General features: G+C 26.1%; 1 protein-coding gene across 1 annotated transcript; it reads right to left on the bottom strand.

Annotated features, from left to right (window-relative positions):
• Nucleotides 1–312: 312 nt before the first annotated feature.
• Nucleotides 313–24,536, bottom strand: LOC129962109 (DNA polymerase delta subunit 2-like). The gene is made up of 10 exons (XM_056075840.1): nucleotides 24,276–24,536; nucleotides 20,617–20,738; nucleotides 19,533–19,656; nucleotides 19,094–19,208; nucleotides 17,678–17,864; nucleotides 12,680–12,760; nucleotides 10,284–10,441; nucleotides 8,743–8,870; nucleotides 5,937–6,035; nucleotides 313–3,000 (listed from the first exon to the last, which is right to left on the bottom strand). Exons 1-10 carry the CDS (start codon nucleotides 24,457–24,459, stop codon nucleotides 2,882–2,884), a joined length of 1,317 nt encoding a protein of 438 aa, XP_055931815.1. The 5' UTR covers nucleotides 24,460–24,536; the 3' UTR covers nucleotides 313–2,881.
• Between the last annotated feature and the right edge of the window lie 1,371 nt (nucleotides 24,537–25,907).

Below are 25,907 nucleotides of genomic sequence, written 5' to 3'. Positions count from 1 at the left end.
AGTAATATATCCAAATTTTTATAATTTCAAATTACTTTTAGTCACTTTATTGCAATCGTTCTGTTTATTATTTAATTTCTAGAAATCAGTGTACAACAAAAAAATAAATGTAGCAAATCTTATAAAAATAACATTTATTTTAAAACACTGTTATGCTGTTATATAAAAATATTTCTGACATAATACAATGTCAGTAACAAAGTCAAGAAATGAAAGTTTGATCAGATCATAATCTTTAACATGGATATTTAAAATGTATGTGCTGTTATAAAAAAAAAAAAAAAAAAAAAAAAAAAATTACTTGAAGATCACTATGTACTATTAATATAGCTACTAAAATTCATGTGAATATAGCATAAATTTATATTTATATACATTTGAAACATTTCATTAAAATTTAACATTAAGTAAATTTTCACACACAAACTTAAAGAAAGAAGTTGCAGCATAGCATAAAATAATATACATTAAATAATACAACATGAAATATTCCAAAATGCATTTAAGTTGTTTTAAAACAACTGTTAGTGAAAGCAGATAATAATTCGGGTAAACATTTCATCTCAACAGCTATAATTACAAAACTAGTTGTAAGGTAGTTTAGATTAAATTACGAGGGAAAAAATATTTCAGAATTTCACCTCCACATTTACTTTATGAATAAGTTTATTCATAAGAATTATAAGAATTTTTCACTATTGTTGGCAATATTATTACATTGATTTTGTTTCTAACCTATACATTGTTCAGAATTACAGGGGTGTTTGTGGGACCCCAAAAAATCCCCTGAAACTTTTACGGACTTACTACCTACATTTTGGAGTTTCGAGAAGGGGGGGGGGAGAAATGAAAAATTACAATTATGAAGTATTGAATGACCTCATTATAAAAGTTCAATGAATTACTTTTTTTGCAAAATTAAGACCTTTGAACCCAGGTCACGTGATCGCACATCTGGTCGAACGAAGTCCTTCCCTTTTTTTTCTGCCGCGCCTACTTGCCGAAAAGAATCCAGAAGAGAATGTCCGAGACCCTTGGGAATGAGTCATAACTCGCAATAAGGAAAGAACAAAAAAGAAGTTTTTTCCCCCTTTTCACGCATTATCACTGCCTTTGGAGAAAGAAAGGAAAAGTTTTCACCACACACACTGACCTTGCGTTTTCTGCTTTCAAAGCAAACAAAATTACCCAGATCAAAATAAATAATTCATTATTATTCCTACTTCCTTTTGAACGACGATCCCCGGAATTTCCGGGTATCAAAGTTCAAAATCCCCGGAATTCCGGGGTTTCCCCGGAGCACAAACAGCCCTAGAATTATAATATTTACTAACAGAAAAGACATGAAGATGAGCCATCAATAAAAGTTCATACATAACACAGGTTTGAAACATACAAAGCTGAACTTCATTAAATAATGAATTATGCCAAACATAAACATTAAATGTGAAATAAGTATGATTAATTCATCCATAAAATGAATAAACTTATTGAAAAAGTATTTGAGATATTAAAAACACTGTAAAATTATTCCATAACAGAAAATTAATTAATTTCAAGCATTATAAAATTTGAACCCAAAAGTGCTGAAATCTGCCGAAATGTGTCATTTTGGAAACTCTGAATTATCCTCAAAATAGTACTTTGTATTTGTATTTTATGCTATACTTTAGTTTGGAGAGAACAATTTTCAAAATATTACTAGGGAGATTGGAGTTTGAGAAAGGAAAGAAATGTATTAATATTTACAAAAAATTATTATTGTAAATGTACTAATAAAATAAAATCTGCAAGGCACACTTTTTGCATTTTAAAAAAATTTCTTTTTCTTAGATTATCGTGGTGAATACACGTATCATTTTTCAGTCAATTAACCGATATTCCTACTTCACTATTAAGTGGCAATTAATGTAATTCAGAAACAAGAGTCCTCATTGACAGTTGTTTTGAGAGCTATGTTATTGATGTCTATATTATTACAAAATTCTAAAAATAACTAAATACAAAAATAAATGAAAATTATAATGATAGAAAATAAAAAAAAATATTACCAAATATTAAAAACTTAAATGCCAAAAAGCTATATAATAATTATTTCTGTAATATATTAATGAATTTTTATTTATCATTCAAAAATGCTTCAAAGTTACCACAATGTAGGCAAAATATTTTATTGAATAGTCTCTCACTCTAAAATAATTGACAAAGAAACATTTATAATAATAACAATAAATACATACTACAAATGCATTTCAACAAAATAATTTAGTCGAAAACAAAGATAATGAATAATGTCTGCTCTTTTTCATCCATATCATTATTTTTGAAAAGTGTTTCTTTCTAGTTTAAGAAAATCAAAAGTTTAAGATTAGAAATTCATATATATATATATATATAAAAGAATAGCAATTCACATTTTGTAAACTTGAGAAATAGTAAACAAATGGAAATCATTTAGTGGAAAAGAATCTTAATTCAATTTCATATTGTCATTTTTTAAAGGTAATTGGTAAAAATATGATATTTTATTTCATGAAATGGAAACACATTTGTAAGGTCATAAAGCGTTTAAGAATTCAAAAATGAATGAATATTTAATTTCACTCATAAATGATAGACACTGAAGAACTACTCTGCTGATGTCTGGATAATTGGGTGCATTCTGTGCATACATTTTTAAACTTGCCACACAGTATGAATGCAGAAATGTTAAAAAATACAATCATGTTTTAAACATTGAAATAAATATCATCTAAGGAAAGCTAATTTAACAAATGTTAACATAGAAGTGGTCCTAAAATAAGTTTATCTGAATTTTTAAAAAGTACATACTTTTTTTATTTATTTTTAGAGAATTTAAATCTTATAAACTGCATTTCTACTATAAAACTTCTTTACAAATAGCAATTGGTTGAACTTCTAATGTCCTTAAATTCAGCATCAAAGCACTGAATGTTTTCTGGAATTCAGGAATGGCAACCATCAACACAGAGTTATTTCCTGTAATTAAAAGGAATTACAGATTAGATATTAAATCACAAATTATATAATTAATTCCTATAATTAATCTTAGAGGAGAAAAATTAACCACAGCATTTCAAGTTTTGTGAACCCCCTTTCCCCCCCTTCTTCTTACAAAACTTAAAAGGTCTGTTTTCATAATAATGCCAAAATTTTACTGCTAACTCAATAATCTATCATTCGAAATTTTAATTACAGGATGTAAAAACTGCATTTCATTTTCTGAAAATAAATTTAGGCACAATTACATTTATCCTCTCTCCCAGAGAATTCATAGCTGCCATTTTAAAAAGGTCTTTTCAAAAATTACTATCTGTCCATGAAATGCTATAATGTTTACTGCTAAATTCATAATTCTGCAATTCTTTAAATTTGCAAAAAGTTACTATTGTCATTACCCTTATTATAATAAACAATAAAACTATATTATATACACATATATATTCTACTTGATTTTACCCGCGACTTCGTATGCGTAGAAGTAGATTGGAATTTATGGCATCAATGACTTTATCTTTTGTTACTGCTGCGCATGCGTGAATTTTCAACGCCAATTGGGGTAACGCAATCTAGATTATAAATTTTTTGATTTCTTTTATTCTGTTTTATTTTAATTCAAAAGTACTTCAGAATGATTCTGAAAGATCGATTAATTAACAATGTTTAATTTTAAATGTATCGAACACTAAGGAAATAAACAGAATCGTTTGAAATAATAGTCAAAATTATGTTAAGCCTAATCTCATTGGAGTGGGGGAAAAAAACCCTGAAGCTTTACTCATTTGGCGATTTTTGGCGGGAAAGTTAGTTTTTAACTAATAACAACTCAATTAACCGGAAAAAATAGTAGCCTATGTCCAATTCCAGACTATAATCTACCTCTGTGCTAAATTTCATCTAATTCCGTTCTGACGTGATTGACTAACAAACATCCTCACATTTATAATAGTATAGATGAAATTCACATATAATTCCAGATTAGATTATACTATTTTCTAATTAATGCACAATAAGGCACAAATAATTAAAAAAATCAATGGTTAACAGAATCATTTAAAAATTCAAACTAATGCATTTGAATGACAATGGATTCAACATTTTGAACTAAATCATATGACATCAAATGTTGAAGTATAGCTGTTATAGTAGAAATTCTTTCATTTCTTCAGAAAATTTCTAGCAATGTTCATGGCTACAATGTAAAGACCATACAAAAATTTGAATTTAATTGACAAATATTCAAGTATAAGAATCCCTTAACAAAAATTAGTTAAGGTGCTCTAGAAAAGTGATGCATGAATCATTAATAGCAATAACAACAAAAAATTTACTTAAAAAGATTTTTTTCTTCCTCTTTAATAGTAAAACTATTAAAGGATAAAGGCATTCAAAAGCCAAATAACAAAATAACTATCATTTTTTTAAAAAAAATTAAGTTTAAATATATAAATACTTTTAAAATGTAAAGAATTTCATATAAATGATTTGACTACGGAAGGAGGTCTTATGCTATATGGCCCAAAAGCAAACTAAGTGAAATGGAGCAAGAAAATTCAATTGGAATATTTGATATTTGGCAATTTTCACACCTGGAATCTAATAATATGCAGAAAGATGATATACTATTTAAACTAATGTTCACCTGGCTGAGAAGTAAAGTAGAGTTAATACTTGGTTTTGTTGTATTAGGTACAATTTGATACTGATACTTAATTCTACCTAATACAACCAATAACCAATTCTTTCTCTGATGGTATGAAATTTAGAACTTGATGAGTACTAGTTCTTGCATCAATGTTAATATGAATATGATTCCAAATTGGGATATCATTTTTTCAGAAGAGGTGAAGACAATGTGCTAGAGGTCTTGAATTTGACAGTGATTGATGTGTGAGTGAGAAGAGGAAATGAATAGATATAGTTAATTAGGGGAAGTGGGGAATTAGTTATGTGCACAGTTACATGGATCAAAGGATGAAATATATATAGTTAAAAAGAACATTAGTCATGCTCATTACTCATTCTATTTGCTCCAAGGTCAGACAGCAAACTAGACTATTGACTTAATATATTTATCAGATTAATGCAGTATCAGTAAATTAAAAATGAATGAAGTCAAGGAAATTGTCTATCATATCAATTAAATCCAGAAACTCATACCAATTGCAGATACTCTTATGCTGTGTATAATTTTGTGTATCTGATAGAAAGTATCAGGTTAATATAATATCCTAGTTTAAACATTTAACAATTTTGATGATGTAGTCAAGTGAAAAACTTTCTATTTCTAATAAGTAAAAGCAAAAATATGCATTTTATTCAGCATGCTTGTGAATTCAAATTCATTAATTATGTTAACCATTACATGTCTACCCTTTTAACAATTAGGTACTTATATAGGCAACTGCTTATAAAATTTCAAAAACAGTTATTGATAAGTAGCAAATAAGCACTAAAAAATATCTAATAGTTTTCACAGAAATATTTCATAAGCTTTGTGTATTATTAAACAGTTTTGGTTTCTATTAAAAAAAAATGCCCAATACAATATCACTCAAACTTCACGAGAAGATTTAAGCACTACGCCAGCACAAATAATATCATAGAATTTTTCAAAATACTCATATGATTTGCTGCCAAATAAATATGAGAATTCTGAATACTAAACATAATTGAAAGAGCAAGTAAGTCTCATTAAATATTTCAAAACATCCTACATTCCAACACACAATCTCTGATAATACATTCCATTACAAAATTTGTAAATTTATGTGGCTGCTAAAAATTTTAATTTGTGTCAGATATTTTAGTATCTAAAGCATTCTTTATAAATCCTAATCTGAAACTCACATGTTTATGTTAAAAAGATTATATAAAAATACACAAAAAATATTTAGGAAGTAAAGAAATATTACTATAAAATTTGTATTCCATCTTTGAAGCATTACCACAAAAATATACATGAGGATATTGTGAGATAATAAAAGGGTCTTCATCCTTATATGGATAAGAATCTAAAAGAAAAAAAATGAAATAATACAAAAATAACATTAAATATAGCATAATTTTATTTTCACAATCCCTAATGATTAAAAAAAATCTTTAAAAATATCTGCAGTTCAACACATAAGTGATGTATATTCCCAGAACTCAACAAATATTTTGAAGCAAAGGAAAAGAATGAAATGGACTGAAAAGAATTATTTAAATTCTTAAAACAATCTCTATTAATAATACAGATGAATGTTTGTACATAGGTGCGAACAGAACAGACTCTAGAACTAGGACTTCCAAAATTCACGCAAATATACCTTGGAATGTAGAAATGAGCAGCTCAAAATTATTTTTAATTATTTAAAATTATATTTTCATTGATATCATACATAATAATTTCAATTATATGTTGCAAAACAGCTTTTTCTTCTATTTTTGAAAATATTTTAAGCTAATTTTATATGGTACATTCTATTTTTTACAAATATCAATTTGCTTACACTGCTATAACTGTATTTTTCTTTCATGTCTGTGAATGAAAAAATAAAAATACAGCTTATTATCTAATGTTAGGTAGATTTCTGTTTAAGACATATTTTTAAAAATTTCTGAAATTTTGTTATCTAAGCAAAGAAAATTTAAATTCAGAAGCAGTTGAAATTTCATTCTAAATTTAAACATCAAATTTTGAGCAATATGACAAAAGGTTAGAATTAATATTTTATATATTAATTCACACAATGAACAAAATGGTAAACTTCTTAAATGATATGAGTTCCACATCTATCAAAATTTAAAAATACTTTGCTAAAGACGCTATGAAGATCAGGTTATATAAATATGTAATTGAAGTTTTTAGTAAAGATAAATTCAGACAAAACAATTGGCCATTAATGGCAAATATATATTTATCAAATAGACAATTCTAGCTAGTAAACTAAGGATAATTTTAGACATTTTAGCGGTATGAGATGCGTTAGCATAGAACCTGGGACCTTTGGGTTAGCAGTCCAGTAACATTCCGATTTTGCCAAAACAGCTGTTCGGGTAGAAGCGCTGTTACTGGCTTATATGCAATTCACCACAGTACTCTCCCTCCAGTGCGTTGAAGGGGAGACGAACGATTTGGATGTTGAGTGGTGATGTATTGAGTAGCTGTTGTCTTAATGGGCCTGCACCCAGTTTGAATAGCGCCAAGCGTTTTGGCGAGAGTTTGTGGGTGCCAATGCTCCAAGTGTGTTTGGCGACTTAGGGTTGCTGTGTCACGTGAGTCTGACGACTTTGCTGCGCCAAGTGAGTCTGGCGACTTTGATTGCGGATAGATGGCGCCACAACAGCTGTACGAAGGCTGAAGGTTCAGCGTCCGAGGTCACCAATTTAGAGATAAGAGACGCGTGAGGATAGAACCTGGGACCTTTGGGTTTGAAGTCCAGTAACATTCCGATTTTGCCAAAACAGCTGTTCGGGTAGAAGCGCTGTTACTGGCTTATATGCAACTCACCACAACATCTATCATTTTAAAGAAGAAAAATATCTCTTTCTAATAATGAAAAAAAAAAAAAAAAAAAGCAGTAAATAAATTACATTACTATTCACTTTCTTTTTAACTCTTTAAAGGGCCATTTTTTTCCAGTCATATTATGTTAAAATATTTTTAGGCTTGAAATAAGAATACGAAAAGGGATTCATTTAGCTTATTAGATAAATTTAATTCGATTAATTAATTAATTTGCTTAATTAGTAATTAAGTAACAAATCAAGACATGTCATTTTGTGTAAGATAAAGATATGAAGCACCTGTCTTTCTAAAAAAATTTGTCAGAACTTATGCCAATCTACATAATTTCATACAAAGGTTGATAAATTTGGTAGGAAGCATACTTCCCACGGCCCTAGAAAGGGTTAAACAATATTACATAATTTTTAAGTAACTTTAAAAGTAAAGTAACAAATTTCAGGAATGCGCTTTTCTTGCTAACTTATAGAAATAAATATTTATGTGTATCAATGTTTTAATTTTCTTTTTTATGACAGTCCTCATTTATTTTTTTCACCTTATTATGAAATAATGTTAGACTTCTGATATCTGATATGAATGTAAATTTTTTCAAAATACTTGAAATAAAAGAAAAACTTAAAAATGGATTGAATTTTTAACAATTTGTTATAATTTTCAATCAAATCTGTTATTAACAACATGATATTCTGTATTTTGAAAATAAAAGTTATATAAGTATTTTAGTCAGATTATATTCTAATACTTATACAGATTATATACTGATCTATTATGATGAAGCTCTAATTTTTACAAATGAAGTAATATTGTTTGATTTAGCTTAATTTGATTCATCTTTTTCTTTGAACCAATAGAGTGTATTTTTGGATGCAACATATAATTTTGAATCAGCCAGAAAACAAAGACATCTGAAGCAGCACACAATTTCTCAAATAAGAAGAATCTCAAAAACAGAGGTTCTACATAACATTACAAGATATTTTCAAATCATAATGGACTGAACATCATTGGAGCCCCTGAAAATGTTTTAGAATATGAGGTCTAAGTAAATAAATTATAGTAATATAAAAGATATTTTTTTTATCAAAATTTTTTGCAAATTTTAATGTGTTGTTCATTATTTTTGGAAGGAAATTGATCAAAGACATATGCTTAAAAAATATCATAACAAGAGATTTCAATGAATAAATATAAAATATTTATATTCTTACTTAGAGAATCTGGAGCAATCGGTGCTAGATGAGCCCAATCTAATGTTTTTTGCAACACATCTAGAGGATTTGTAATTTTACTGTAGGCACTAATATTTTTCACATTTTGACCAGATGTTCCTAAAAACCTGCAATTTTTTACAAAGTAATTATGCAGTCTTGCAAAAATCTATTCCATGCAGAATAAAAATATCATTTTCTGTTAAAAGTCATTATTAACATAACACAATATATTTGGGAAAAAGGAATTTACAAGGTGTATTATTTTAACAAGAAATAATGGAACAAGCATTTTGAGCAGCAGTCAGTATTTTTTTAGAAACAGTGTCCTATCCCGTTTCTCATAACAATTAAAAATCATTTAAAAGCTATAATGCAAATAAATTATAATTTAAAAATTGAGAAATTTTAAATTAATATTACAACAACATTAATTATATTTGTGTTAAAATGGAAGATATTAAGCAGAAAATTGCTCATATGACTTGTATATTCTAGAGAATTTTTCTGCATAACTGACAACTAATCATTTCCCACTTAAGATATGATTCTAAATTAATCATTAATTGGTCATCTAATTTACAATAATGGACTTCATTTTAGAAAACAATTTATTTTATATATAATCAGATATCAGTATATATGGGAAACTACATAAAGTGTCTGATTGGGAACTATTTTTTTGGGGGGAGGGACTGTCTTTTACTTCTAAAATACTGCAATGTTGGTGATAAACATGATGTGGGAAGCCAGTCTTGCAGCACTGCAATTTTACAAAACTTTTCCATTATGCAAACAACAGGTTTTAAAAATTTAAAGATAAGAACTAAGATAAATTTATTTTCCAATTCCAATTTTAAGTCATTTTAAACTTAAAATTTGATAAAAGTTCATTATTAATTGTCCATGTATCTAGTTTACAATAATAACCTTCATTTAAAAAAATAACTGATTTGCTAATAACCGGAAGATACTGAAAGTACAATAAGGACATATGAAAATCTAGATAAAGTCAGTGATTAAAAAATATTTTTCTTATGGGAATGTCTTTTATTTCTAAAATAATGCTATTTTGGCGACATCCTTTAAAGCATAATGTGGGAAACCAGCCTCATAAAGTTAATAATATACAGGGCTTTTCTCTTATGCAAATAATAGATTTAATAAAATAAAATTAAAAAAAAAATTAAGTGAGGATTATTTTGTTTTTCAACTTTATTGTTGAATTATTTGCAGTATACCAAAGAAATACATTTTGCTAAACACTGTTTTTGCATAAATGTTTATTGCATTAAAAGAACAACAAGAAAAAAAAATTTCATTAAACATCAAAACAAGGAAAAATGATATGTGCTGTTTATTCAGTACAAATGTTGAAAATTTTCTTATTATAGTGGAAACAAAAAATTAATTGAAATTATACTGTTTTAAGATTATCAAAATTCTTTTGCTTTCTGTGCAAGTGAAAATTATGATTTTTATAAACAATGTGTTAAAACAGTGAACAACAAAAAATAAGAAATTTGTAACACACAAGTTACCTGACTCCATCAATGGTAGCATCATAAGGATTAGTGACCACATTAAAAGTAGAATATTTAGATGATTTGGGAAACATACAAGGATGAAGGGGCTGTTGAGGTAACAAATGATTAGCTGGATCAAACTCGCCTGGCATGATATCTACAGCAACAGATGCCTGAGAAATAAAAAGACAAAAATGTTGAAAGTAATATTTAAACTTTTTTGTTTTGTCTCTTTTTGTTTTAAACTCATAGAAAAAAATTTATAAAAATATCTCATAAATGTTTATAGTAGAACATTTGTGATAAAATTATTGAGCAATAAAACTAAATCGTTCAATAGATAGTGGGGATTAAAGTACCAATCAGTAATAATACAATATAACTTATTATCAATTTTTAGCAAAGTTAAAAGGAAAGGAAACATTACACTTCCAAAACTTAAAAAATTTTAATGAATGAACTTTAACCAGTGAAACAAAGGAAAAAGCAAATTCCCTACATTATATTATCATCGGCAAATAAAACAACAACATTATAAATGATATATATTAGTAAAGATCTCTCTCAATACATAAAAGTCAAAGTTGAAACTTATGAAAAAAAAAATCTTAAGTGTTGAAAAAGTAATTTTGAATTCAGCGTGAATCACAATGGTCTTGAGACAAATGAAAAACTCTTTATATATGATTTTTATTAAGTATAGTATTATATGTAATTAGGCAATTCATCTGCCTGAAATTAGGGAACTAATTATTCAAGAAGTCAATATATGTAAGCCTCTTTTTTAAATGGTTGTTATGCTACAACCTTACTAGTGGTTTTAGTCATATTCAGATTTCATTTGTTTTTAATATTAATACACTAACAGAATGATTATCAATACATATAAATAAATACATTAAGAAAAAAATAAAAATATTCAACTAGACATTAAAATTATCCAGAGCAATAGAAATGAACTTTATATTTTAATGCCATAAATATTTTTATGCATAGATCATATTAGTTCCCTGATTAAACATGTAATCGATATATTAGAGAAGCAATAATGACAATAAGAATCATTTAATTTAATTAAGGATACTGACATAAAATGCTCATTTAAAATTTTCATTTTTTATTTTTAGTTAAAAATTATTTATATTTATTAAATTTTAGTGAATCTATAAAATAACTCTTAATAAGTAATAGAAATAATAATAAAGTTTAAAATCAATATATGTTTTGTTACTTTGCATTTATTTTGATAGTTGAAAACACTCGAATTTGTTTTCCTGATTCAAACAATGGACATTTTTTTGTATTAGCAAAAATAATGAAGGAAAGAATACAAGACAACTAAAAAATTGCAAACTATGCTCACAAAAATCTTCAATAAAGGTTACTTTTGTAAATTTAATGCAAAATTCATGAAAGCAGATACAAGTATGCAGGAATAGCATATTATGCAAAAATGTGAAATAAGAGTGGCTCTTTTTTTCTTTTTTTTTATTGCATCAAAAAAAAAATACACAATACAATCAAGATTTTAAAATTTTGCTTTTAATGAAATTCTCTCTTGAACCTGCTGATAAAACAATAAGCCAAACAATGATTTTTTTTATACTCTAGATGTTCAATTTTCACTAAATCTATTGCCTAATAATGATGCAATTTAAAATCTAACAAAGACCAATTAAATCAATTCTTTATTGGACAAATATACTAAAATACTTGGACATTTATTTATTATATAAACATATACAGGCTTATTTTATATGATATTTTATAAGAACAGAAATGAGCAGTGATAATAAATGCTTCAGCAATATTAATCACAGTAATTAAGCCTTCTCCTAGCAATAAAGCTCATGACAAACAATTACCATAACATAGACTTGTATTTTTTAAAAAATCTTTATTCATAATTGACACATTCATAATGTAATTTTTTCCCCATCAAAAGATAAAATTCAAATGGTATTCTGAATTCATGTTAAAAAGTTTGAAAAGAAAAATCTTTTTTCATTTCAAAAACACATGTCTATGAATGATTAATTATGAAAGCAATGAATGAAATACTATGGTAAGAATGTGATTCTAAATAATAATAATCATAATAAAATATCAAAGCTAATTGCAGGATTACATACTTATTTTAAATTTAAACTAAACTAATGAAAAGTTAAAACTAAGATACCAATGTCCTCCTTCACATAATTTATTTCTCATATACAAGTATCATACAGGAGTTCAACATTAAGAGTGGGAATTAAACTCAGTTATGAATGCAAAAAGTGTTAATGTCTCATACTCATTAAGAACTTTCAAATAAAAAATTATAATTTTAAGAAAGGAAAATAAAAATTATAATTATCACAAAGTAGAAAGACGCCAACAATAATGTTTAATTCATGATTACTCAGACTTACCACTAATTGTGACAGTAAGCTATCCAGCAAATGAGTACTATCAGAAATAATTGATCTACTCTTCCTTGTAAGAAATTTTGACTGAAAGATAAATCTTCATTGATTATAACAGAATAAATGCAAACAATACCAGTTCACAAATAAAATAATAAAAAATATTATTTTGCTCCACTCATTTTTTTTTTTTTAATTTGGGATATATTTATTTTTATTGGTTTCAGCTTTAACTTTTTTTGTACAGTCTTCATATTTTTCTTTTAACAACATCTTTTTGAGTTTTATTTTTATATATTATATATATATATATATATATATATATACACAAAAAGAGAACAAAAAAGGGGGACAGATCAATAAATATCAAATAAGTAATATTCAAAAACAGTTATGATATAAGAATGATTAAAAAAATTAATTTGTTCTGAATATATCCTAATAATGATCAACACCAAGAAAAATAGTCACCAAATCTAAACCTTTATTATTTATAGACAAAACCGAAATTATTATTTCTCAGAACAAATGAAATACTAAATTGGTAACCTCAGAGAGACAGTGGAGAACTATCATAAGCTAACAACTTACATTTTAAAATATAGATTTTTTTATTACAAAGACTCTCAAATATTGTTATTTCATGTATTGTTATTATTATTACACAATCAAATTAACTTATCTAAAAGTATAGTTTAAAGAAATTTGAAAAAAAGGTATAAATTATTGATGACAAACAAAATATATTGTTTTGTATGTTAGAGTTTTAAAAACACGAATGGTTTTACAACTTCATTACCATTCACTCAATTAATTTTTAATTTATTATGTATACATTTATAAATAAATAAATTAATTATATATACATTTATTAATTATTTTTTTTTATTTGTATGATACTGTTTGGCATGGAAATTTTTAAAAATTAATTTAATACTTCATAATATATAAATAAAGCTATTCAACATATTATTTGTTAAAGCATAATAAAGTAAAAAACAATTTTTTAAATAAAAAATATGAATTGCCAAAACAAAATCATAAAAGCACAAAGTGCTGAAAACAGTGCTATAAAGAATTTAAGTTATAATAAATACCACATAGGAAATAAATTCCCAAATATTCTTTTAAAAAATTACAAATGCTGTGGAAATTTCAATTAGATTATAGCTAGGGATTGCAAGACCGGACCAAAAGTTCAATACCGGTATTCGGCATTTTTTTAGACCTTAATACCGGGATACCGGTATTAATATCGGTATTAGAAATTTTAGAAAAAGAAAGAAAACAAGGGGGTTTCTTTGTTTTATTTACCAGTTTTATTAGAGAATGTAAATATCACAAAAATAATTTGTAGCATATAAATTATAACGGTTTATAAAGAATCACAAAAAAGTAAAGGAACATCTTTATTTCAATCACAAAAAAGTGCTGTTGTTGTTTCTAATCCAAAGTGGTATAGCTGCGCTATACCACTTCCATGAAACCAAAGATCTCTAAAAAGTCCAAAAACAATAGTGGAGCCCTTAAAATCTCAAAAATCGTAAAATTTAAACATTTAAGAATATGATTGGGGGAGGCTTGATCTGCCTTGCACTAAGGACATTCAGCAAAGATCCTCCGTCCGTGCTGGAAGATAAGGGATTTGGTGTGTCTACTTAAAAAACGAGAGAGAACCGTTTGCTGTTTTCTAGAGATATTCAGACGGTGATACCAATCGGGACTTTTACCAAAGTACCAAGGTGAGCAGGTGGGACTCCCCAAAATGCACTCGACTCCATCTTTTTTATAGAGGAGATTTCAGAATTAGTTAGTGTTGCATCACCATAAAATAGGCAATCTTAGCTAAATTATCCGCTATCTCATTACAATTTAAACCAACATGAGAGGGGACCCACTGAAAGTGTATAGAGTGTTCAGCAGAGAACCTGGCAATAATAATGTTTAGATAAACAAAAAAGTGTTAACATCACTATTCAGTCACTGATACTATTACAAATTTTTGAAATGTGATCTTAAAAACATAATGCATCAATTGTACTGTCATTAAACCTGGAATGTAATTTTGGGCAAAAATTATCAGCTGTCGAAAACGCTCTTTCGGCATCTACGATAGATGGTGGTACTGTTAGCAATTTGTGATATACTTTTTGCAAATATTTACTTTTAAATACCTCATCTTCAAATAAATCGATTCCTTGTTGGATGGTTTTGGATATAGCTGATTTCTGTAGAGTATTTTGGTTTCTTGAATATTTTTTATTTATCGCTAATTCTAATTTTTGTTCAAGGGACAATTCCTTTTCACTATCGACATTTGTGCAATGATAATTTCCGATAACTGCACCGAATTTTTCTGAATGTGGATAGGTTTGTGGGTAAAAAAATTTTAAGAAAATTTTTTATAAACTTGATCAGATTTGAATTGGTTAGTCTCTTTTCTTCTTTTTCATTTTAAAAATAATTATAATTATGTAAATACCATAAGACATTTTCTATTTCGGTATGCCTTTCTTCTGTGTGATTTTTCAATGTAATATATAATTCTTCAGATAGTGATGTGTGCTGTTCTTTCAGTGACTGTAACCTGAAATTTATTGTTGCATTCGCTGTAAATAAATTAGAATCTCTCTGAAATAATGCCTCAACAACCAGTTTTAATATTAAGTTTATATTAAGTTATAACAACCTGTTCTGGATATTAAGTCGAATTTACTATATGAAAAATTAATTTGCTGGTTTAAGTCGATTATTGCTTTTTGGATTGGATATCTCAGTTTCAAAAATCATTCCATCATTAGGAGTAAACTGCTCCAACGTGTTTTGAATCTCCTCCTAAACATCTCCTTTCATCTTTCCTCTCACTCTTATTTTGTCAGAGTACACGCAAAGTTGTGTGCAAAAGGTGGAGGCTTTAACAATCCATTGTCATTCAGTATTTTATCACTTCTCTTGATTGTACGATGCAACTTTGTATTCACAGTCTAATTAATATCACCCATTAGGGAGACATAAAAACAAAAACGTATACTATTTTGCTATGTTGGCGATCCCTGAACAATTTAAAAAATTACAAGACAATTTAAAAAATTTCTATTAAATACCGAAAAATCGGTATTTAAACTTGTGAATACTGGTATTATAAAATTGTACAAATGGCTCAAAATACCGGTATTCGGTATCCCGGTATTGCAATCCCTAAATACATCTATTACTTCTAATTGAATTCCATGTGCATAGCACAATTGCTGATTTGCACCAATCAACTTTCCAACTTTTATCATAATTGTTGCTCAATCAGTCATTATGGATACAATATCTTTTTTGGGGGATAATCCATGTTTCGGTAATTTAGATTTAAGCAATTAATTAAGTCATTAATTAGCTAACTAATTTCACCCGTTAGGGAGACATAAAAACAAAAATGTATACTATTTTGCTATGTTGGCGATCCTTGAACTTATAGTGGAGACAGTTTTAAAAATTTTTAGTAAATAACGAAAAACCGGTATTTAAACTTGCGAATATCAGTATTACAAAATTGTACAAATGGCTCAAAATACCGGTATTTGGTATCCCGGTATTGCAATCCCTAATTATAGCATCCTTATTAGTGTGTAACTTTTTAAATATTTTTTCTTTTGTCCAAATTAATAAACAGTTCTTAAAAAATTATCATTTTAGCTATCTTTCTATTTCATCATTCTATTTTACAATTCACACCAAATTCAAAACAAATTTGACAACATTGTACCAGCATAAAACATTTAATAGTTTCAATAGAAATTTTTAAAAAATCATAAATTCAATTTTCTTTTGTAAATTATTAATATATCAAAACATGTGAACAATATAGTTCTTGATAATTGCAATTACATTAATCGCACTTACAAAACACAGTACACCTTTTATCATTCTTTTTATTTATGTTCCTAGAGTAGTTTGACCAATGCCTTACTTTTGAGACTGAAATCATTCATAAATTCCTTGGGGGGGGGGGGGGTAATCCTTTCCATTTTTTTTTCTGATAAATAAAATTTTGACATCAAAGGGTACTCAGAAATAAAGTCTTGTTTTCACTTCTTGCAAGGAAACTGTGTTCCTGATTTCATGTTCGCATGCTCACTTATATGATTCACAGCAAACAAGAGAAATCATTTTTAGATTGCTGAGATTGAGAAACATTTTTTTATGAATGAAATGAGATGGATGATCTGAGGATAAGGAAGTGGATGCAAATTTTCAATGAAGGACATGAAAATGTTCATAAAAAGAAATAAATTGAAAGCAGTCTCTGGTGGATGATAAATTGTATACAGAAGTTGAAAAAAAGAATAAGGAAAATTGGAGATTCACTACTATGAGACTGACAATGTATTTTTCTCAAACTTCTTCTTGCTCATCACCATGGTGGCATCTTTTAGAGATAAGAGCATACAAAAGCATTATGATAAATGCTTCAAGAATGGTGGCAATTTTATTGAAAAATAACCTAAACAATATTCAACAAAAATGTTTTTACTAATAATCATTTCCTCTTTAATTGTTTAAATGAACTTTGTTCCTAGATACCATACACCAAAGACATTAAGTTTGGTACATGTTATGTGTTCACTGTTAAGGGTTCTTAAGCAAAAGTCTAACTTTGCAGAGATGTGAATTAATTTCCTTACTATACTTTAAAAACTTGACCTAATAAATTTTTAAATAAAATTTATTTAATTAAAATATTTATTGTGTTTTATTCTGTTTTATTATTGCCTGTTTTCTGAATTGGCTAAAGTTTTAAATTTATTAAGATTAGACACCTGATTATAAAATTAGATACCCCATATAATTTCACTTCTTTAACATTGTGCCATTAAAGTTTAGCAGCATTAGGAAGTAAATGCAAGGAAACTTAGCTCAAATATCAGGACTATGCAACTGTTGCAATATCAAATTTCTATGGATTAATAATATAGAGAATCAAATTTTAGACACAATTTTTGCATTTAAAATTACCTGCAGTGGATCTTTGCCCTCTTTACTAAAACTATTGCCAGCAATAACCACTCGAACAAGTTGAGAGAATTTGTACTGGCTTTGACATTCACCAGCTTGGCCAGTAATCATATCAATTAGGAGTTGAAGAGGAAATAAGACACTGCCTTCAGTTCCCAAACCCAAACCAGATATAAGCAGGACATATCTACAGAAAACAAACATAAAAGTCTAAGAATTTAATGAAAGTTTTGAAGGGTGAAATAGAACATGCTTTTTCTCGGTTCATGTAATTGGAAAATAAGAACAATGCCAAAGAAATAACAAATATTATCTGACCACATGGATTACTATTCTTGTCTTCCTTTGTTAAAAATTAAATTTAAAAATCTGATGTACATTGGAAGTAAAATTCTAATTTTTTTTATTATTACAACAGTTATTTCATTCCATAACAAATAAGGAAAAAAAATTTACAACATCGGCATATTTAGAGAATTGAACCAAACAAAAATTATATGTAAACATCTTAATTTTTCAGTGGTTAATTTTATAATTACAATTCTTATAAATTTTGGAACTAGTATGAAGCATCTTCTAAGCACTGTTTCAGACAATGCATGATTTTGATGCTGTTTAATTTTAATAGTCCTAAAAAATCCCAGAATTATTGTCACCTATTGATCTTATGGAGAGATAATAATAATAATAATTTTAAAATTCAGGTCCAGAAATCCTAATGTGAGTTCTTATTTTCATGTGAATAATTAGACATATAATTATGAGTCTTACAAATTTTTTCAGGGCAAAAAGTTAGTAATAATAGGTGAAGCTACAAATTATACTTTTTTTTATCTTTATACTAATAACTCCCAACCAATAATCATTTGAATATTAAATATTTAATTAAGATCAATAAAGGCCTTTTTTTTTAGCTAACAAAATAAAAAGGTGTCAATAAAATGAAAGCATAAATATTTATATATTTAAAAAAAATGTCTTTAACAAATGGAACTGAATTCAGTTAATTAAAAAGTTTGAAATGAAATAAAAAAAATTATTGAATAAATAAGATTCAAAATTCAAGTCCAATGTTACTAATCATATCCTTAACATAAATGAACAAAAAGATCATCATCATAAATGCTTTTCCAGAATTTTAAAACCATTATTGATAATAACACAAAATATTCATTAATAAATGGCATTTTCAAATTTAGCCTTAAAGTTCAAAATTTATCAATCATAATAAACAGATAAATAACATTGCATGTGCGTGTATATATATATATATATATATATATATATATATATATATATATATATATATATATATATATATATATATATATATATAAATTGTAAAATACACAGTATTGTTTGTAGAAAAATAAATAAATGAGTAATTTTACAGAAAAATAAAATGAATGTACTGACTTGTCCGTGGAGAGACTAGGTAAAATATCAGGTTCATCAACACATGAATAGCAATAATCTTCAACAAAAAATTTTCCATTCTCTTCAGTATATCCCAACACAGCAATATTAATTCCTTTGAAAAGAAAAGAAAGAAAAAAAAATTGATTCAAAATAAAATCATAAATGTATACTTACTATTTTACTACAAGAAAAAAATGACAAAGCTGTATTTCATAAAATTACTTACATTTTTATTTTAGTTGATTCTAATTAACTAATTATTATTATTTTGAAAAGACTCAAATGTTTCATTAGTTGTTAGTGTTTCATATACAATTTTTGATTAAAAATTCATTATATTTCAGAAAATAATAGCTTCCTTAGCAAATGTCTGTAAACAATCAATTTTAAAATTCATTATACAAAGCAAAATTGAAACTCTAAAAATGTTACTTACCAGTGACATGAGTTTGGGGATCAATATTTCCACACAAAACAACTCGTTGAAGATCATCTTCTAACATTAAAAAATCATCTTCATTGGTGTATTCTTCAGTTATTGGTTGTGGAATTAAATTATACTGCAGAAAATAGAACCAAACTACATAATATCATACATAATTTTAAAAAAATTATAAAAACAGCAAAATTGGATTAGGTACTAATTAAAAATTTACTATAAATATATTCATTTGAAATTATATTTTAAATGTCATTTGAAATTATATTTTAAATGACTTAACATTGATAAGATTACATAAATTTCTTGTGTACATTAAGTTGTGAATCTGAAAACTAAAATAAAATTTTGGTTGTTATCAAGAGGCATAGAATAATCTATTCTATCATTTTACACTTGAATTAACAACTTTTACCTTATTTCCTCATTTTTTTCCCTTTTTATTTATGCAAAATTTATTAGTTAAAGTTCCATATAGATAATCTTTTTAATATTTATATCAATTTTAATCAAATTTAGAAAGGAATAGAATCAGTATTTATAATGCGTGTTTTTCAACTACTTCTACATTAAATAAAATACACATCAAATAGGTCAAGAATTTATGTTTTATGTTGCAGAAATTACAATAAGCTGCATATTTGATGGCTGACATATGACAGAAAATAGTTTTTCAAGCCAAAATTTAAGGCTGATAAATGGTTTTAAATTAATAGAAAACTAAATTTAACGCAGATATAAACTTATTAATTGGCTCAAAAACCAATGTAGAAATTTATTTAATGGAATTTAGCCCACAGTAATACAAGTATGACAAAAATTTTAAAATGATGTTTTTAAATGTTAATTCTAAAAATGATTCCTACATCCATCATTAATTAATGGATTTGTATAAAGATAATGAAATAAAGAGTTAAAATTAATTGAATTTTTAAATTACAAAGATGTAATGGAAAAATCAGTCTGAATTGCTTAAATAACTGAACTGCTTGTAACTGAATTGTTTAAAATAAAAGATACCTTTTTTAAAAAATATAAAAAATAATTATAGGAAATTTAAAATTGTATATAATACACATACCTCTTCACATATTTCTTTTAATATACTTGGATGCAGTTCCATATGTTTAAATATAGTTCCTATGACAATACATCTCTCACTTCCTGTAACATCACAGAGTTTTTTAACAGATATTTCTTGACCTAAAAACAAATTGTATGTTAGTTAAAATAAAATTGCAATAAAACATATTTCTATATAGTGAAACAGAAAAATATCATATGGTGTAATTTAATAATATTATATCTAAATAAAATTCTCAAATTCAGCAATAAATGAAAATGCAATAAATTTCTCATACTGAATTCTAATATCAGGATATTAAACTTTATTCAATATTCAGATCATTCAGCAAATAAACATAAATACCTGCAATTTCTTCTCTTATTGTTATAAAATGATACATCTTGTTGCTTAGAAATTTATTATGTCAAATTATTAATTATATGCACTTCCCATGATGAAACATAAATAAACATGAAAAAAAAATAAAGGATAGAAAATTCAGGACTTTAACCTATTGTAGTGTATTTATTAAATTATCTTTAACTATCACACCCTAAATAAAACTTGAAAAATCACAATAAAAATTTAAAAAGATGTCTGCAGAAAATAAGTAAATATATCATAGATATATATTTAACATTATGAATTTATTCTGCTTCTGTGGAAAACAAGAAAAATGAAAATCAAGAAATAGCATTTAAAGCATTTTATAGAAAATGCAGCAGTAATTTTAATAATAATAAAAGTTTTGAATTGAGAATGAAATCTTTTTTTTTAAAATCTGTTTATTTCTTAATTAAGTTAAATGGTTGTTAAAAATCTTAATTGAATATTTTATATAATTTTATCTTAATAACTTACTCAGAAATACATTTTAAACTTCAAATTTTGATAATATTCATATCATTGTAAAAGCCTTACACTGTTCTGTTATGAATATTATGCTTCCTATTTTGTATCATCTTGCCAAAAATTTGAGCTTTAATTTAAAGCAAATACAAATCAAACTCTTTCAGCATTAAAGTTTTACATGTAATATAGAATATGTTTTATAATTTACATAATTTCTCTAAGGATTATTAAATCAAAATTCCTGATTCAACAAACAACTCAATGTACAGCAATAAGAAAATATTTTTTAAACTATAAGAATAAAAAAACATCTTTATACAACCAATTAATTATATTATAGGAAGTAGCAGCAGTGTTGAAATGTAAAACATTTTTTACACTCCTTATTTGTGAAGTTAAACCTTAATGGTAAGTACAAAAAAATTTCAAAATTTTTATAAGAAAGCATACTTTACATAGAAAATTATTCAATATCTGCCATTTTGATTATTAGTTCATTTGTCAAGAATATTGATTGCATTTCATGTCAAATAGATCTCTTGTGAATAGTTTGATATTTATGATTCCCTCAACCAAGTAGTTTTAAACTTAATATTGAGAGACATTAAAGCTATGATATTTTAATACTTACTCTTATTTTATTTATTGTGTTAAATGAGCTTTCCTAATTGTATCAACCTCAATGACATCATACAGACATTAAAAATGTAATTATTTAAGTAATCTATTTTCCAACCGCATGCTGTTTTAGTACACTTTTTTATTCCTTATTTGTCATCTTTTGTGACAGCTAGTTTGTTAGGAATATTATGTTTCATTTAATTTAAATCTCTTATGCATAACTTGATGTTTATGATTCCCACAACAAACAATTTTTAAACACCAAACTATGGCAGACATTAAAATGCCATTATTTTAAAAGCCTTTTAGCTGTTCTGTCTCTGGTGTATTTAATGGAGTATACTCTCATGACATCATACTCTACTAATAACTTAAGTATTAATGTATTCTGTATCAAGTTGCATTATATGTTTTGTGGAAATGTAATTTTTCTTGCTCATTCCACATGTAAACTGACTACATAAGTAATAGAATATTTCTTTCTCAGTTTTCAGCACGGGGGAGGGGGGGGGAACCATATGGTACCATATTTACTGCAGAAAATTATGCCAAAAAATTTTCAGGAATTTCAGGAAATATTTGCACAACAAGTAACCTGTTTTAACAAAAATTTCTAGCTCTTATAATTTAAAGTGTTGCAAAAGCCAGTTTCATCCAACAATATTTTTGGAAGTTATTGCAAAAAAAAAAAAAAAAAAAAAAAGTAAGCCAAAAACTCACTTTAAAAAAAAATTATTTAATTAGAATTTTGATAGAAAAAAAAATTGCTCCAAGTTGTCCTTTCTTACTCCCAAATTATATCTGTACCAAATTTTGGATCTCTAGATCAAATACTCAATAAAGCACAAATTCTCTATTATTAGAAGAAAGGGGGAAAAAATTGTATTTTTGTACCTTTATGCAAGAAAAATCCATGATAAAATTTCTGTCACAACTATGAAAATGACATACCATCGAAAATTAGTTACTCAGTCATCAGCAGCACTTCTTACCAATACATTATATATATAATAAAGTATCAATAAATTATTGAGGAATAGATATTTCCAAAGAATTTTTAATTAATTAAAACGAATATCGTCAAACATTATTCAAAATTAAACAGACATTTGTTAAAGACTAAATATAACTTTATAATTTTAAGAAAATCATACATGTTTTGTTAAACAAATAAATTATTTGTTAGACATTTGCAATATTTTTCATTATATAGCAAACACTTTTACTTTTTAAAGTAATTATTGCTCAATTTAACATTGTAAAAAATTCATATATATATTTTTATAATAAGGAGTGATTTCAGAATTTTTTTGCATTTATGCTGAAACAAGAATCTATTTTTTTTAACTATGCTGAAAATTCTTTAATTACCATAATTGCTGTAAACGAGAATTCAGGAAGAGGGTATTTGCAGTGGTTTTTGTAGTTTTCAAGATATCCATTTGGGGGGGGGGTAAACATGTTAAACAGAGTAATGCTTCTTAACTAGTATATGTTCAACATCTATCAAAATTTCAAATTTAAAAAATATTTCACCAAAGTTGAAAATTATATAAAAGATTTAATTGAAATTTTTAATTTACATTAATTTAGTTAACCAGATGATCACCAAAAACTATTTATGAAACAGTAAAATAAATTATTTGAAAAACTTCCCCAAATCAATATTGTTATATAACTTTTGACTGCTTGTAATTAAGAAAAAAAAAAATGTATGCATTGGATTTTTTTTCTTAAAATATTTAAATGATACAGCATTAACCAGTAACATTTAAATGATAGTATTGGTAAAATATTTAAATGATAAACATGAGAAACAGTGTTTTCGCATAACATAAGCTAAAGCTATTAGTTTTAGCTATTGAATTTTCAATTAAACCTGAAAAGTATTATAAAAAGATAAGAATTTTAATAAAAAAAATACATTTTACTTTTAATAATACATATATTTTAAGTTCATACTTTTATCATGTTTCCACTTTCATCAAAGAAATTAATGAAAAAAAAAATATGCTGTAATCTGTTAGAAAAAAAAAAGAATATCCACTGTCACTGAATAACTATATGAATCATTGAGAAAAAGATGCAATATACAAGTTACACTCATAGATTAAACATTACAAAGGCTTATATATAATCTGTATATTATATTATTGATATTTTATACTGAAAAATAAAGAAAATCTGATATATGTAATTACCCCATTTTTTACTTATTTCACGCTGCAACAAGACAGAAGCAGTTTTAAGTCTTGCTTCATAATATGGAGCGTATTGCCTTTCAAAAGTAAGATCATTTATAATATATTTTTTACAATTGCAGATATACGATGAATTTGGTCTATCATATATTTGCGAAACTAAACCTGATTCAAGCGAGGCCATTTTTTAAAAAAAACCTTTAAAAATTCTAAGAAAATAAGCAGAAATTGATGAGAATCGTTAACCGGAGGACGCTTGAACCCCCCATTTGAAGTTGAAAGGGGGAGAAGTAGGGGGAAGCAGCAGTGGAGGACGGATTTCATTCCGGTAATGATGGAAATTCGGGAATCGATGTATGGTTGCTTACGGAAAAGGTTTTTTCGCCAACATTTGAAAATTTATTTGCCCGCCAAGAATGAAGCGCATTTTTGGAATGTATAGGGTGGAGTGTGGACGAATGTCGGTTGGATCTATGATGAAGGCAGACCTTATTTATGCACGATCTTTTTTAATAAAAGAATAATACCGTGTTATAATATATTTATTTTTGCTCATAATTAAGTTTTATGAATCTAATTTTTGACTAGAAATTAATGTTGACTGTGGCTGGGAACTTGGGAAAGCTGAATTTTCTACAGGCGCCTTCTATTTATAATTAATTAAATGGCAAGAAACTAATATGTTAACTCAGAATTAAATTCTATCTTCTATTGGTTTGTTAAATGAAATTTAAAGTTTTCACAAAGTAATGGAATGAACTTACAAGTTTCATTTAAATTCTTAATGGAAGCTAAAAATGATTGTTTATTCGGAATACAAATTCGATGTAGTTTTAATTTTATTTCTTGCAATTTGGCTGTATTCATTGGAAAGTATTTTAGTTTTTTTTTTATACTATTAATTTTAATGCCCATATTTTGTTTGTTTGTTGTTGTACAAAACTAAATGTTTTTTTTTTAAAAAATTAGCTAAACATTTTTTTAAATGATGCTTTTAAAAAATTATATATATATATATATATTTTTACCTAATTAAGTAATAAATTAGTGTTATAGAACATTTAAAACATTTTTTATAACTGCAGGCATGCTTTGATTTTGTTATTTGCTAGTATTTATAGTAGCAATAAAGCATTTATATTTTGTGGTCTAAAAATTGCAATAATAAAAATCTGTAATCTCTTTCTTGCAGTTTTGTCCATTCTTTTTTTTTTTTTAATGTTGATAATGTGCATGATGAACTCTTTAAAATTTGTTTTCAAATTGAATAATTCGTACTTGTAAAAATATGCATTGTAAAGATATATATAATTTTAGCTAAGTTTTTGATAAAATATGGCTTATTCTCTGTTAAGAAAGTATGATAACCAAAAATCCTTAAAGGAATCATCAAAATATTCAATATTTTCTATTTAATAAAAACTAATTTTTGTTTTGTTAAAATAAGATTTATATTGAATTAAAAATTATATGCATAAGCTGATTAATATTACATGATTTTAAAAAGTACTTTTTCAATACATATATTTCTTATTCTAATTTATTAATTTTTTTTCATAAATGCTTAATACATTTATTTATGCATACAGCAATTTAATTCTTCTTTTAATGCTAAAAATCAGAATTTTGATT

The sequence above is a fragment of the Argiope bruennichi genome, chromosome 2 (genome assembly GCF_947563725.1).
Source record: "Argiope bruennichi chromosome 2, qqArgBrue1.1, whole genome shotgun sequence".
In the NCBI taxonomy this organism is placed as follows: domain Eukaryota; kingdom Metazoa; phylum Arthropoda; class Arachnida; order Araneae; family Araneidae; genus Argiope; species Argiope bruennichi.
Note: the sequence above shows the minus strand (reverse complement) of the source record. Positions and strands in the feature narration are given on the sequence as shown.